This window comes from Callospermophilus lateralis, chromosome 14 (genome assembly GCF_048772815.1).
Source record: "Callospermophilus lateralis isolate mCalLat2 chromosome 14, mCalLat2.hap1, whole genome shotgun sequence".
NCBI lineage: Eukaryota > Metazoa > Chordata > Mammalia > Rodentia > Sciuridae > Callospermophilus > Callospermophilus lateralis.
In genome coordinates this window covers 98,267,333-98,283,040 of record NC_135318.1, presented here as the reverse complement: position 1 = coordinate 98,283,040, position 15,708 = coordinate 98,267,333, and the positions used below count along the sequence as shown (strand labels likewise).

The 15,708-nt window shown below is 44.5% G+C and overlaps 1 protein-coding gene across 1 annotated transcript in view; it reads left to right on the top strand.

The window, feature by feature from the left end:
• Nucleotides 1-522: 522 nt before the first annotated feature.
• Nucleotides 523-15,708, top strand: part of Aff3 (ALF transcription elongation factor 3) — a 494,450-nt gene continuing 479,264 nt past the window's right edge. The window contains exon 1 of the mRNA XM_076832801.2: nucleotides 523-575. Coding sequence (XP_076688916.2) covers nucleotides 523-575 — 53 coding nt within the window. The remainder of the gene's footprint in view (nucleotides 576-15,708) is intronic.

Below are 15,708 nucleotides of genomic sequence, written 5' to 3'. Positions count from 1 at the left end.
GGGACCCGGAGGAGCTGCGCGGGGAGCGCAGGGGCGCGCGGGGCGGGCGCGGCGCGGGGCTCACGGCGCGCGCGCGCCTCGGCCTCGCCCGCGCACACGCGCCTCCCGGAGGAGAAAGAGGCGGGCGGGCGGGCGCCGAGCACCGCGGCTGCGGCGGCGGCGGCTGCAGCGGGCCGGGCCGCCGCGAGGGAGGGGAGGAGGGGAGGAGGGGCGGGCGCAGGGCCGGGGAGGGGGCGGCGGCGGCGCGGCGAGCTCGCCGCTCTCTCGTGAGTGTGCCTGCGCGCGAGCCGGCGAGCGGGTGAGTGCGCTGGGCGCTGCTGCCAGCCGGGCCGGCCGGGAGTCGGGGGCGGGGGGCGCCGGAGCCCCGATCCGGGGACCGGCGGCGGGCGGGCGGCGGCCCCTCGGGCGCGGCCGGGATGCACCTTGAGCGGTGCTTTTCGTTGCAGCGCGCGGGCGGCCCGAGCCTTGGAGGCGGCGGCGGCGGCAGCGGCGGTAGCAGCGGCGGCGCTGACACCTCCCACCATGGACAGCTTCGACTTAGCCCTGCTCCAGGAATGGGACCTCGAGTCGCTGTGGTGAGTCCCGGTGCCAGCCGCTTCGGGCGGGCGGGCGGGAGCGGCGAGGGGAGCCCGGGCGGCCCGCGCGCCCTCACCTGGGCCGGGGGCTCCGGCCGCCGTGGGGGTGGGGTGGGCCGGGGGCGCCCGCCTCGCCGGCTCCTTCCTGCCTCTCCTGGCTGGATGCACCGCCGCCTTTCCCTCTATTTGCCCCCCTTTCTGGTCCCCTCCCCTCCGTGCTGCCCGCCCCAGCCCAGGGGGCCCGCGATCTGTGTGCCAGGGGCAGATCGCGACCGGGGAGAGAAAAAGCAGCGATTTTTAGAACGTGTCACTAATGCCTGGGGATCCACCCCTCGACCCCCTGACCCCTCTCAGCTCCCTCCTCTCCGATTGCGCCTCCTCCCAGTGCTCCGAAAGCCTCGGGCTCGCACCCGCGACCCCCTGGAGTTGGCGCTGCTGCCAAGTGCCCTCTGAGGATGCTCCAGCCCCCTCCCTGCCTGCGCCGGGTCCTGGCGGCTGCAGCCTTTCTGTCTGTCCCACCCACTCCCACTCGATTTGGAAAAGTGAACACCCAGGGCAGGAGGCGAATTTTTCTCCGTGCGGGAATTCCAGAGGCCTTGGCCCAGGGAGACTGATTTCCTGGAGGTTCACAGCTCCTCTGAGCCCTTTCTTCACACCTCACCACAGTTGTACTCCTCCTCCCCCTCTCCACCCTCACTCCCGGCGCGGCGCCCCGTGTGTCCCTTTATGCTTTGCTCACAGCTCGCAGCCTGGGTGCACTCTGGGTTGTTTCTCGGGGATCTCACATTAAGGAGCTGCTGTAGGTAGATCGCAGGTAGAAACAGTTTAATTCCGGTTGCGGGTGTCTTAAAAATCCCATTGGCTGCCTCAACATCCCTCTTATTACCCCTCACTCCCCCTCCCCATCCACCCCACTATCTCTTAAATGTTTCCAACCAGCCCTATTCAGGTGGTGGAATTACTGCCTGCATATTCCTGGAGGAACTTGTGTTATGTTTAATATTTACGGGGATGAACATCTGCTGGAACAAGCATATTAACTGTACTCTGTTCTGCCTCTGGTAATCGCTTATTGTAGTACTGAGCCTCCCCCCCCCCCTTTAATTCAGTAAAGATTTCACATGTGTCTAAAACTGCAAGTGGTGTGCACATGAATATGCAGTGCACAATTTTAAAGCTAAACTGCTGTATGATTTATGGCTCATATGGATGATATGTGGTCTGTGTGGGTATTTGCAGTGATTTAGGCTTCCAGTGACTTTTATTTTCCTAAAGACAGGTGTAACAAAATAAACTAGACACAAAGCTAGCGAATTATCGAGCAGTGTCTTATAAAAGATCCGATGGTGAGTAAGTACAGCTTGCTCTGCATAATGCTGGTGCCTATAAAACACACAAGGATGGGCCCTAATGTGATAAAACTTGTATATATTACACTGGAAACTTCAAAGAGTCAGTGTAGAAAGAATATGAAACATGTTATTACTCTATAAAAGTTGCTAATTACTGTGTTGCTGCTCCTGGGGATATTTCAGCCTTTCATTTACAGATACCTATTATTTTACAGGTTTACATTTAGAAATGTTGGTTTCTGGCACCAATTCAATAGGTTTCCAGATTAGCAACTGTACTTTAAAAAATGACTTTTGCTTTTTAAACGGCAGTCAAAGGGAAGAACTTATAGTTTTGCCATATTTTTTATGCCGCTCGTCTGCTTGCTGACTCAAACTGAATCCCTTCATGACTTTTATAAGTGGTGTTTTGAGATTATCAGCCATAATTTGTGGACTCTTCCAGCACAGGGCCTGAGCGCTATTTTCCTTTGCAACTTTAGTTCCCAGATGAATTACCTGGAACACTGTTAAACAATAAATGTCTGTTGAATTGACTTGGAATTTATATTAGTTACAGTATACATTATTTTTTTTACAAAAAGAAAAATTAAACATTTCAATAAAAACTGTACATGTAATCATGTTTTAATCAATACATCAATTTTTGGCATAAAAAAGCATTCTTGATTACAATATAGTAGGTCAGTTTGGCTGGAGTGTTTCCCATTTTGCAGATGTAGCATTTACATATCACAAATGCTTGTGTGTTTTATCTTTAATTTAAAGATAAACCAAACTCCTTGAGTAGAGATTTTTCTCTCAGTTATGGGTGAATTTTTGGATGGTATGTTCAAACTCAATTTTATGGTTTACTTAAAATTTTGTTTTTGGTTTACATTTAAGCCAATAGGTGATCCAGAATAGCTATTCAACTACTTGCTGTGTTGTCTGGTGTTTTCATGGCCATTGTTTTCTTATTTGAATCTTATGACAATCCTGGCAGTGGTAAGTGGAAGGAGTCCCATTATATAGACGAGGAAGTACAAGCTTTGAACTGTTATGTGACTTTACTGAAACCATAAAACAAATGACAGCAGACTCCAGAAAACTAATATTTACTGAGCACTTATTTTTACCAGACACTGTTGTAAGTACGTTATATATTTTAGGGCATTTAATCTTTATAACAGTCTTACAAAGCAAGTTCTCTCAGTTGTCCCATTTTACACATGGGGAAATTGAGGTAAACTGCCCAAGGTCAGATAGCTGCAAGAGGAGAGGTATATATATTTGAACTAAGAATTAGCTTCAAAACCCACCGTTCTGATTTCAAATCCAGTGCATTTTCTAGAATCCTGCATATGTCTCTTCGTTTGTAAAGATGGCTCTGGAATTAATTATAAAGCAAAGCCTTGATGAACTGGAAGTTAAGGTTCTGGTAAAATATCAAAAAGAAGGTCAGAATCTTAAATGGTATTGCTCTAAAATTAAAAATCTGAAAACAGAATGTCATGATTTAGGAAATTATATCTGCTAATTATGAATTAATTTATGAAACTAGGTATATATTTTATTTTTTATTTAAAGAAAGAGTGAGTGAGAGAGAGAGAGAGAGAGAGAGAGAGAGAGAGAGAGAATTTTTCAATATTTATTTTCTAGTTTGCGGCGGACACAACATCTTTGTTTGTATGTGGTGCTGAGGATTGAACCTGGGCTGCATGCATGCCAGGCGACCGCGCTACCGCTTGAGCTACATCCCCAGCCCCTAGGTATATCTTTTAAATAAAGGTGATTGAACACCTCTTCCTTTATTTCATCATAATAAAACAGTTTTCTTTGAAGGGGAAGGCAGAAGTGCAGATTAATGGCAAAAACGAATCTCATTTTAAATCCCTAACAACTTTTTCTAATTGGTGGATATTGTTTTCCAATAAAACTAATTGCACTTTATTAGTTGTGACTGTGGCTTTGACTCTGAGCTCCCTTATTCTAGCCATCACAGAAAGTGCCTGCAAATGACTGTAGAGATCATATGAAGGGAAAAGCTTAGTACTATTGAATATAATCAATATATGCAATCAATTGATAATTCAATAACTACCTGCTCTGCTCCCATGCACACTGTTGCTCCTACTCAGAAACATCCATATTTATTTTTCAAGGAAGGGTTTTTAAGTCTGAATTACCAGATGGCTGTTCTCTTTAGCCATGCCTTAGAGTTGAGAGGGGTTACTTTAATTAACACTTTTAATTCTACTTCCCATTTCTAGTTTGAAGTCAGACTGGGGAAGCTGGAACATGGTGAAGGTGCTCATTCTTACCCAGCTCTGTAGCTTCACTCAGTAGAGCCAAGTTCCTAGAGTTGGGGGATTCAGTAAATCTGCAGGGGCAAATGCTAGAGAGGAGCAGCAGCTCTGCTCAGCTTCCTCTCCATTCCCTTCTGCTTTTCTCCTGTCATCTACCAACTTCAGGTCAGCTGCTAGATATATACGCCAGTCCTCAGGGCCTCTAAAATAATAACCATCACTTTTCATAGGTTAACTGTGGTTTTTGTTGATTCACTTAACAAATCTTTACTGATCATCTCTAAAATACAAGACCTTGGACTGGTTGCTGTAGGGTATGGAAAGATGAGTAAGACATGGGTTGTGCATATTGTCATCTAGTAGGAGAATGAGACAAGTCCATAAGTGCAAAAGGAAAGTCTTCAACTCTGGCAATTCAGATGAGAACATATTTGGACTAGTGTGGGAGGCAGAGGAAGGAAAGAAGAAAAATTGAATAAAAAAAACCCAAAACACTAGTATGGAAGAGGTGGCCTTTGAACTAAGCTTTGGAAGATGAATGGGATTTTTACAGACCATCGGGGTGGGGGTATTGTGAGGACACAGAGGCATCTTGGGCAAAGAAAGAACTTGAACAAAGGCTTTCATTGGTGTCTCTGAAAGATTCTTTTATGAATCATGATGGAATTACCTATACTACATAGTTTAAAGATGCAGAACTTTGTAATCATGATATGGTTTCAGTGAATGAGGAAAATTTTCCAAAATGAACTCAAGCTTGTACTTCATCTGCCTTAAATGTGAACTCATTTTAGTTATTGGGGAGAAAGTCTATCAAAATGACACAGTAAATATTCAGACCCTCCCTATTACCCTGCCCATATATCTACATATAAGCTAGAATCCCATACACATTTTATTCACTTTATATTCTTTCAAATTGCAACTTTTGATTTAGAGTACATGGATTTTATTTATACTTGTTTATTCAACTTAAAGCATTCACAGCATTAGGCATTGCTAGAGGATAGGTATTGTAGGGCCCTGGCTTTTAAATGTTTTAAGACTACCACCAACAGTGACAAATACATTGAACTTGGCAATCACATATATCCGTGTACACAACGGACACGAGAGAGTCATGAAGTAACACTTATTCTTACTATGTACGATGCATTTTGATATTCTCTACCTATTTCTTTTCTTCTTAATTCTTAACTTCCGGGTTGAAACCTGCAGTTTAAAACTTACTCTAGGGTACACAAAGGAGGGAAATAAGGCATACACTTATCAACATCTGCAGTACAAAACTGGCACTGCCCTTTGGAGCGGGTATGGCCACATCCAGTTGAGGGAGTAAAATATTCATGGCTGAATGGCATTTGAAATGGATCCTGGGGAAGGAGAGTTCCAGGAAGAAGAAATTAAAGGGAGGAAAATCTATGTGGAAGGAAGACTGTGGATAGAAATATGGAGGAATAAAGTAAGGCTTGTTTGAAGCTGTCATTGCAGGGTAGGAAAGGACTGCGCTCCTGCAAGGGGGAGGAAGACAAACTGCGCCACTAACAGCTTAGTCTCCACGGGGTTGCCTCCCGGGAGAGCCCCCTGATTCTTGGGGTCCTTTGTAAATCAGTTGCTGCTGGACATGCCCAGGCCACGGTTTTCTTCAGGCCCCCTTGTTTAGGCTTCCAGGTCCCTTCAGAGTGTCAGAAAATTCCACAGGTCCCTATTTTGGCCGTCAGATCCCTGGACCTTTTCTTCCCACCGTTAGCAGAGCTAGCATTTTAAACCGCTGTCACTTCGGTCAGTTCCTTAGGCTTAAAGCGGCTCACCACGACACACAGACGAATGGAGAGCAAATCACACGCAGGGAGACAGGCACGCACGCGGAGAGCGCCAGGTATCCTGGAGCTGATTGGTTGAGAATAGCCCCCCCCACCACCGTGGCTGTGCTTACTCTCATTGGCTAAAAGCAACCATGTGGTTGGCTGAGGAGGCTTTCATTGGTTGAAGGTCTCAGCACGTGCTCCCAGCGGAGGAAAATGCCTCAGGCCGTGCATCGCGTGGCTAGGTTTGGGAGAGCGTGGCTTGCAGGGCTGGCAGGGGCCCACAGGCTGCAGAGAGCCGGTGGCCAACGTGGAGCGTCCACCGGAGCCCGGAGCCCAGTGTGGGAGAAGGCCTGTGGGAGACGGTTTAGTTCAGGGTGCAGAAGTTGAGGACTCAGGCTTGGCGGGGTCCGCGATGCGCGTTGGATGAGCGCGTTGGATGGGTTTTAACCAAATGTCTTTTGATGACGATGAAGATGAGCATTATGTGTGGGGAAAAGATTCCTTCCTGTGTTCCAGATTTTCCTTTGTCAAAACGTAGGAGGGTTGTAAAATGGTAAGAATCTATTTTGAGAGAATGTCCCTGTGAACCAGAATGGGTCTAATCAATGCACTTTGGATTAGCAATTTGAACGAGGTCCTTTTGCTCCATGTAGGTTAAAAATTAGTCAAATTAAGAAAAAAAAAAAAAAACTCACTCTTCATAGAGAATGCAAGTTTTTTGGTGTGTGCAAATGAAAATTTTAACCTGGAATAGACTTGCCTCTTTAAGTTTTCCTTATTTTGGGAATAAAGCCTTGGTGGCAAAATCAAGGCCATAAAAGATAATTTTAATATCATTTAATGGTAACATAATGCTTCCTTGTTTTATTACAAAGTGAAATCCATAAAACTTATTTTTCAATGTTGGCTGTTCCTTTTTGTCTGGTAATTTAATTGAGGTTTCTGAATTCAACTGGCTCCAACCCTTTTTTCTGTTTGGCCCAGGGCAGCTCACGATTTTTCTCATTTCCTATTCTCAGTCTTGGTTTAATCACTTATAAAATGACAGCACTTACACTGGCCTACCTCATAAGGTTGTGATGTTAAGTAATAAAAGTGTCAATTGCTCTGTGAATGCCAAGTGGAGTTCTTTTATACCTTTTGCTTTCTTAAAAATGTCTTTTTTTTCCGTAAACAAGGGAAGACACAGAAAGACCACATGGGGTCAGGTTCAGCCATCGGTGTGGTACAAAGCTCTTTTCCTGGTCATGGGACCCAGGGATGTTTTTGAGTGGAGATTAGTAGTTTGTCTTAGTTGTGCGTCATAGTCTAGCAGACTCATGGTTGGACTACTAACATGTGAATATATGAACCATTACATAATCTTTTGATGTTTCACTGAGAATGTCTTGTATTGTTACCGCTGTTGACTGGTGACGAGTCCTTGCTTCCCCAATGTTGAAGTATAACACCAGAGAAGCACGCCCAGGCAAGTTTAGAGTGGAAAATAGAAGTTTATTAAAGGACAGCAGACAAGACTTCTCCTGGAGGAAGAAGGGGACCCAAGAGATGGAATCCGTGGAAGTGCGGTTGTTTCCCCTTTTTATAGGGAATGTAGGTGGGAAGGCCCGAGGGGTGGGACACAGGTGGGCCAAAGAAGTAATCTGGGCAGGAAGGACTCCTGAGGCAGCATCTTCAAGTTTGCTGTTCATTAACATTTCTTTGGGATGGGCTATCTTCAAATATGTTGGGGGCTGTTTCCTGGACTTTATTAACATTTCAAGAGTTGCTCAACTTTTCCGGGGATTCATTCTCATGGCCTCCATTTTAGATCTCACTCGATATTAGACCCGATTTACCTAACTCACTGACGACCTAATTTTAAATCTGGCTTCGGTATTACCAACCATTACAGCAGATGACTTCATTTGGCACTGTGGGTCTCATTATAATTTATGTCAGGCTAATCATAATTTAGGTTTACTAGAAACAAAACACACAGTTAGACCAGGGTAAGAGGATACCACACAGCCAAAGAAACGACATGGGTTTAATCAGAGGAAATGGCACCTGGAGACATGGTGGGGGACCTCAAGATTTGAAGGTGTTTCACTGAGTTGGGGGGAATAGTCGTTCTGGTGGTTGCTCAAGGGTGCAAGCAAGATCTGTGGGCGTGCCAGCATTTCACGGGCTGTGGTGTGGGCTCTCAGAGCATGCCGATTTCCTGACTCTCTAGAAAGATATTCCTGGATAAGCAGACCAGGAGCAGAGGGTTCCCTCCAAGAATCTTTCCATCTCCCAAATTCTGATTGTTTCCATCACAGGGAGCAGGAGACAAAGAGTTCAGAAGTCGTTAATTGTATTCACTTGTGTATTTTCCCCTCACACGTGGAGAAAGGCAGGGAGGGTACTTCTTCCCATAATTTCTCCCCGGGAGACTCATTGTTAGCAGAGGTAAACAAAAATGACTGTAATTTGGAGACCACGCTAATGTAGCAACTCAGTTTAGAGTTATGTGTTTAACTTGATGGTGAAAATAATTTTATTTTTCCTTTTTTATGGACAGGAAATTAGTTTTCAAAAATCCCCTAGAGGCCTGTAATGGGAGCCTGTTAGTCCTAGTTAAATTTTTCTTGTCATACCTGTGCTGTTTACCTGAGTTATGAAGTGACATAACAAATTTTCTGTCAGTGTTCATAGAAACGTTAATTAGTTGCCTGGCAGTTTAAATGGGGGGAGGGGGAGCTTTCTATACAGTGTATCATCATCAGTTTTAGGAAACAATCTGTTTGTTTTCAAATTTCAAAATATGTGTTTTTCTATAGAAGGAATCTAGAGGAAGAAGAGACCCAGGGTGCAGAAGGCTATTTTGAGAGCACAGGTCAGTCTATTTCACTCTCATTTAGGAAATTGCTTCTTAAACTTTAATGTGCACCCAAATAGCCTAGGGATCTTGTTAATTAACATGACCAGGATGGGGCCCAGTTCTGTCATCCTTAAGAGCTCACAGGTAATGGCACGGGGCCCCAAACCAAGCTTTTAGTTGGAAGGAGTAAATGGTTAAAAAATCCTTGGAAAAGAAACTCTTTCAAAATATTACATTTTCTTATCCCTGTTTGGGGGACACTTTTTGTGTAATAACATCACAGTTTCACAACGACAGAAGGATACATTTAGATGCAGCATCTATTTTATTTCTGTGAATCTTCCTAATACCATTCTGATGAGTGAGGGGGTGGTTAATTGCATCCGAGTGGGGATATGGTGGGAAAAAACATCAAGACCTAAGTAAACACCATTTGTAATAAATCGGCTAATCACTTTTTACAGCTTTTCAGTTCTCAGATGTCCTTCAAAGTCTGGGTCCTGCCTCAGGAGTGAATGCTGAGAGCAGAGGGTTGTCTTCTGCTTCTGGTCTTGCAGGGAACCTCACAGTAACTTCTGGAGGTGTCCAGGATTCAGAACAAATATCCTCCTTCTTTTCTAGTCATTCTCTCTTTGGGAAGAAAGGAGGGGGGGGGGGCGCAGGAGTGGGACTCAGTGGGAGGCAGGGTAGCTATTTATAGAATTGCTGCACTGCCCCTGGCCATAGCTGCAAATTGCAACTTTCCCAGTATCCTAGAGGAAATAACAGCTCCGACTCCAAGCAGAATCAATGGTAGGTATCCGGCACCTCAGTCAAGAACTTTCTATCCCTGCATGGCCAGCCATCCTCCCCCTCAGCCATTTAGCAGAGTACCAAGTCCATTAGGTGATCCAACTTAACAGTAGTTTCCATGCTTAATTTCCAGTTCCCGTGTAACTGGAAAACTAGATTCATATGGATGGGACTGAGGAGAGAGCACAGTTGACTTTGCATGTTCTGTGAGATTGGTGGGAAGTTCATTGACTTTATCTGCATAATGAGGGTATGCATATGTGCTATACAGGCAAACACGTGTACCCACTTACATTTCTGTTCTCTGAGACAGGCGCACTAGGAGAAACCCAGCTGGGGTTTAAACAACTGTGCAAATTTCAGATTTGGACCAAAAAGCTGAATTTTTAGGAGTAGTAGTTGAATAAGTAGTTGAATGACTTCAATCTTGCAACCCGGCACGGGTATGAACTGCTGGAGGTGGAATATGCCACAGAGTTTGGCATTGTTTGGAACGGTAGTTCTTATTTATGCTTCTAGGGACTGTGATATTGTCTCAGACATCATGGACTATTATGATATCTGACTAATTGAGTTTAACCATTCCTTATAACATGTAACATTATTTTCTACTAATTTAACTTCCTCTAGATTGGGGGAGGAGAGGAGAAAACTGTTGTCCTCAAGCTGGAACATAGGTCAGGCCTATAATAAGGCAGGCATTTGGTTATTGTTTGGTTTGCACTAATGTCATGAAATTGATGCATTTTCTTTTCACATGAGAGAAAACGCTACTCATTAGCAATCAATATACAATGCAAATAACCAAATAGGTGATTTAGAACTCAAAAAAAAAAAAAAAAAAAAGGACTATCTTGCTGGGTGTGGGGGACACATGACTGTAACTCCAGTGGCTTTGGAGGCTGAGACAGGAGCCCCACAAGTTCAAAGCCAGTCTCATCAATATAAGGAGGCCTTAAGCAACTTGGCGATACCCTGTCACTAAATTAAAATTTTTTAAAAAGGGCCTGGGGATGTGGCTCAGTGGTTAAGTGCCTCTGAGTTCAATCTGTGGTACAAAAAATAAAATAAAATAAAATAAAAGGGCATGATCTTAAACTCAGTGGTTGGCTCTGTTGGGTTAAGAGATCCTTAAGAAGAAATGCAACCAACAGTGGTTGAACTTCACTTGCATTATGTAGACTTTTTGTTGGGGTCCCTGTCTTGGTTGAGAAGATAGGTCGCTAGCACATCCCTAGTGGCTTCTTTTCCTACCGGCCATATCCTATGGCAGGGACCTCCTGGTGTCACTTCTTGGAACTGCTGATGTAGAAAGTGGCACTGGAGCATGAGGACTTGACTCCGGCCGAGAAGCAGGCAGCTCTGTGGTCACAGACTCCGTAGTTTATTGACATGGAGGCTCAGGGTCTCCTGGAATGGGGCAGATAAACCTTCCTTTCCAATCTTTCAGGACCCAAATGCTTTGGCCCTTCCATGTTCTGAAATGCCCTTTCTCACCCCTCTCCTGTCACGTATTGTAATGAAGATTGATCTGAGGGAGGGCACAGCCTTAGAGACCCTCTGAGCAAAGTGACAGCTGCCTGTGCTCCCCAGGACATAGACTGCAGAAGCAGGAGCACTTCAACTACAAGAAGCCTTCTCCGTTGTGATGTAAAACCTAGCAGGTGAACAGTTCACCTAGCACACCAGCTGCAGCGCTAGCTGTGTGACTGACTGCAGGATGAACCCTTGGCCTGGGCCCAGGTTTAGCAATGCAGCTGAGGTTCATGGAGTCCGGGGCAGAGCTGTGGTCAGTCTGCTGTGTCCTTAGAAGTACGGCCAGGCACAGAGGCCAGCCAGCCAGTGCCAGGAGGACTCTCCTATCGAATGACTTCATTGAAGATGGTTCATTCTCTAGCATATGGTACAACTTTCTCTGAGAACTACCTCTTACATGAATTCCTTTATTTTTTTTAAATAAATTGAAATTTATTTAAAAAATAAATTTAGTAGAGTTGGATACCTTTTTGGTGGAAGAGCTGGTGAATTTTATCTACTACCTAGCCACCCCTTCCCCCAATTAAACCTTCAAGGCTTAGTTAACACGTTCCAAGTATAGGAATTAAATATTTATAAGTCTGAAAAGAAGCATGGCCATTTGGTTTTTAGTATTTAGGTACATAATTAGTTACATAAATTAATTCTATTCTTTACTTTTATCCCTCAGCAGGCTGAAAGTCATATTTTAGGGCCCTAAAATATTTCACACAATAAGGAAGCACAGTACATATATAATACAGAGGGCTTTAAGATACTTTTTTCCTCTGGATTTATAGGTTTCTGGATTGAGGTGAGCAACCAGGTCTTAAAGCAGACTCAGAAGTGGATAGACCACATTGCTAGCCCCTGATGTGCTTATACTTTAGCTTGGAACAGATTAATTCAAATAGTCTGTGCAGAGTTCTTACCTGCAGAGGATCCTGTGGAGCACATAAAAGGAGGTTTGGAGATTTCCTGGAGGAAGTGAGAACCAAGCCTTAAAGAATGAACAGGAGTAGCCAGGCCCGGAGCAGGGGGATGTGGTAGGAGGAGTCACGTGAGCCGAGGCAAAGGGGTGAAAGATTGCACGCTGTGGGCAAGAGCAGTGGTTAGTGCAGGTACCTTCCAACCCGTGGCATTCAGTAGGGAGAGTGGGAGAGAAGGTTGGGGACTGGAATGGGACCGGTTCTGAGAGGGCTTTGCGTGGCTTTCTGAAGAGCTCGAACATTTCCCATTAGGTAATGGCCAGCCACCGAAGGCAATGGGCAGAGAAACAAAATGATCACATTTTTATTTTGTCATTTCTAGAAGGCATCAGCTGTGAATAAGTCTGGTGGAGGTCAGACAGGGAAGACTAGAGCAGAAGATGGGTAGGGCTGGGTGGGAGGGGGCCCCAGGGGTCCCAGGTGATTCTAGGCTGTCCAGCCTGTGTGATGAGCTGGGAGACACAGGAGCCCGAGCAGCCCCGTGGGGAGGTGCAGACTTTGTGTCTACCTGCATTTAGTGCCCAGGACCACACGGGTAGGAAGCTTGTGCACCTGAGCCTGGGCTTTCAGAAGGTTAGGATGTATTAGTGTACAGGTGTTGGTGAGAGCCAGGAACTTGGGCAGATGGTCACTGGGGGCCAGTGGGTCGGGGGGGCGGCTGGGGGGGAAGGCTGCAGTGGAATGAGACTAAGAGAGTGGAGTCCCCGTGAGCTCTAGTGCCTTAGCCGTCACCTAAGGTGAGATCCCGGAGGCGGTGTCTGGGGGGCGGTGGAGGTGAGAGGATGGATGGGGGGAGGTGAAGTGTGGCTTTGAATGTTCTCACTCTTGAGGGGAAGGAAGGAGGAAGGTCTCAGAGGAGGAAGGGGCGGGTCATACCAGAGTAAGTGGAAGACACCAGAATGAGACCCGTGTGGATATCGTGGGTAGAGAACTCTCCCTCTCTCTCCCGCTCTCTCTCTCCTGCTCTCTCTCATTTCCTCCATGTCTATGAGGAATGGAGATTCCAGAAGATCTTCAAAGGGGATGGTATTAAATGGGAGTCAGTACAAGGTGAATGATAGGTGCTTCATAGTTACTTCTGAATAAGCCATTTAATGAAAAGTCTGCATAAGCCACTTTAGCATAAATCTCTGTCATCCTCGGTGTAATTTAATTAGAGTGTTTTGAAAGTCATTCTGATTCAGAAGTAATTGGGTGAGGCCTCACCGCTAGGGAAAATTAGCGAACTTGTCTAATTGTGGAGTATATTAAATGGATTTTAAAAATATTGTGTTCAGGCACGAAAGACTGGCAGTCCGGAGCTCCAGGGTGTTGGCACGATGTTTGGTGGCAGTATTATCTCCTTGGTTAGCAGGGCTCTTAGGCCAGCCGCTTCAGTGCTGTAGTGTCTCTTACATGTCAGGAAGGGTCATGCACGAGCCCTGTACATGTGCTGTATTATCTCATTTAATATTCTCAGCCTGTGAGGGAGGGTCTGTTCTTCCCCATTTTACAGAGAAGAAAGAAAAGCCACCAAATCTCACAGCGAGTGTGGGGGAGCTGACCCCTTCACTCAGGCAATTACACATAGCCACTGTCCTATAATAAGTGTATCTAAATGACAGAATGGTCAGGCATGAGTTCTGAGATCCCATCCCACCTTAAAAAGTTTGACAGATCTACGGACGTCACATATGTTCCCTATCACACGCACGCACAGTCTCCAACTGTTTCAGCGTAGTATCCATGGAAAAATATATTGAGATTTATTTTGGACGTTTTAAACTCGGAGAAATGTAGAACACGGTGTCCAAGTTATTGTATGTTTTGGGCTGGTGGAATTCTAGGGAAGCAGGCTTCCCTCTGTATGAATTGTCTGTCATTCATTATCATTTCAGGTTGTGTTTTTTGGTCCATGTTTAAAGTATAAAACACACTGACTATATGTTTCCATTAAACCACTAGTTGCCAAGTTTTATGGATGGAGGAAATAGTAACAACTGCTTGCTGCAGCTGGTCATATCTACCAGGACACCTCAATGTGACTTTATTAATGGCAGTAATGTTGGTACAGCAATCAAATCAGTAGACCTACCTTATGAAAGGCATGTGAAATTGGGTGTGGGGGCTTTTTTGATGGAGATGATCTTACTTCTTGAGATGCTGCAAAAGGTTAGACTATCTCTTCTAGCTGTATGACTCTGATTCGATACAAAATGTTGCTTTGGTAACATGGAAGGAGTGAGTGCATTTAATTTATGTCATGAGAGAGTTTAGGTAAAGCAAAGCTAATAGATTCCTGGCTTAAGGGACTGTGACATATTGAAAGAGATGACAAAAATAACTGTAAATGTCTTCTCTGAACATCTGTGAGAATAAGACAGATTTTAAGATAGGTTTAAAAATCCACTTGGCAGGCACAATTCTACAAAGGCAACCTTTGAAAATGGAAGGGCAAAGGGTTTCAAACCAGCCTGCAGGGGGTTCAGACTCTGACCTGCCATTTTTCAGTTGTGCTATCTTAAATAACTTACCCTTTTTGGGGGCTCCATTTTTATTATTTTTTGTTACCAGGGATTGAACCCAGGGCACTTTACCATTGAGCCACATCCCCAGCCCTTTTTATTTTTTATTTTGAGACAGGGTCTCACTAAGTTGCTTAGGGCCTCACTAAATTGCTGAGGCTGGCTTTGAACTTGCAACCCTCCTGCCTCAGCCTCCGGAGCCACTGGGATTACAGGTGTGCGCTACCACACCTGGCTTAGTTTCCTTATGTTTAAATGGAGATAATACTACTGATTTGTTTTAAGGATTAAATGAGATAATATGCATAAATAGCCCAGCACATAGTTCAAAAATGGTAATTTATTATTAAATTCTTTCTTCCCTTCACACAATTTCTAAATGTTTTAAATAGCACCTGTATTCAATGGCTCCATTCATTCTGTTGCTTACAGATATTTAGAAGCATTTATTTGAGCCATTGTTTGGTTTTTATTTACTTTTTAATTGGTATCTTTTTTTCCCAAGTCTGGGCTTGTTTAATGGCTACCGTTAAATAGTCTAATATTTTCTTCCATTGAGAGCAAAGTTTTTTTTTTTTTTTTTTTAATTTGGGTGTGTGTGTGTGTGTGTGTGAGAGAGAGAGAGAGAGAGAGAGAGAGAGAGAGAGAGAGAGACTTCTTAATGTGCCTCATTGCTAATATAAAGAGCAATATGTATTGTAGGTGCTTAAAAATAACTGCCTTTTTATAAATATATATGCATTTTAATTAAAATATAAAGTTAAAACACAGGCAAATGAGTGGAGCAAATCTGATATTACATTATTTAATATTAATTGTTTAGGTGACCTTTAGGTGCAAAGACTTGTGATAGCTCCAGTGACGTAATTTTTAGAAATTCTCTATCACTACTACCAAAGTGAGGTCTTTCTCCTATTTCAGATGGATGCCTGCACCTCACTTCCTGTCCCTACCTCGGTCCATACCTGCATGCTTGCTTACTTTCTGCACCTAGAAAGACCCCAGACTCTCCAGTTGAATTATAGCATTTTGTGGTGTAG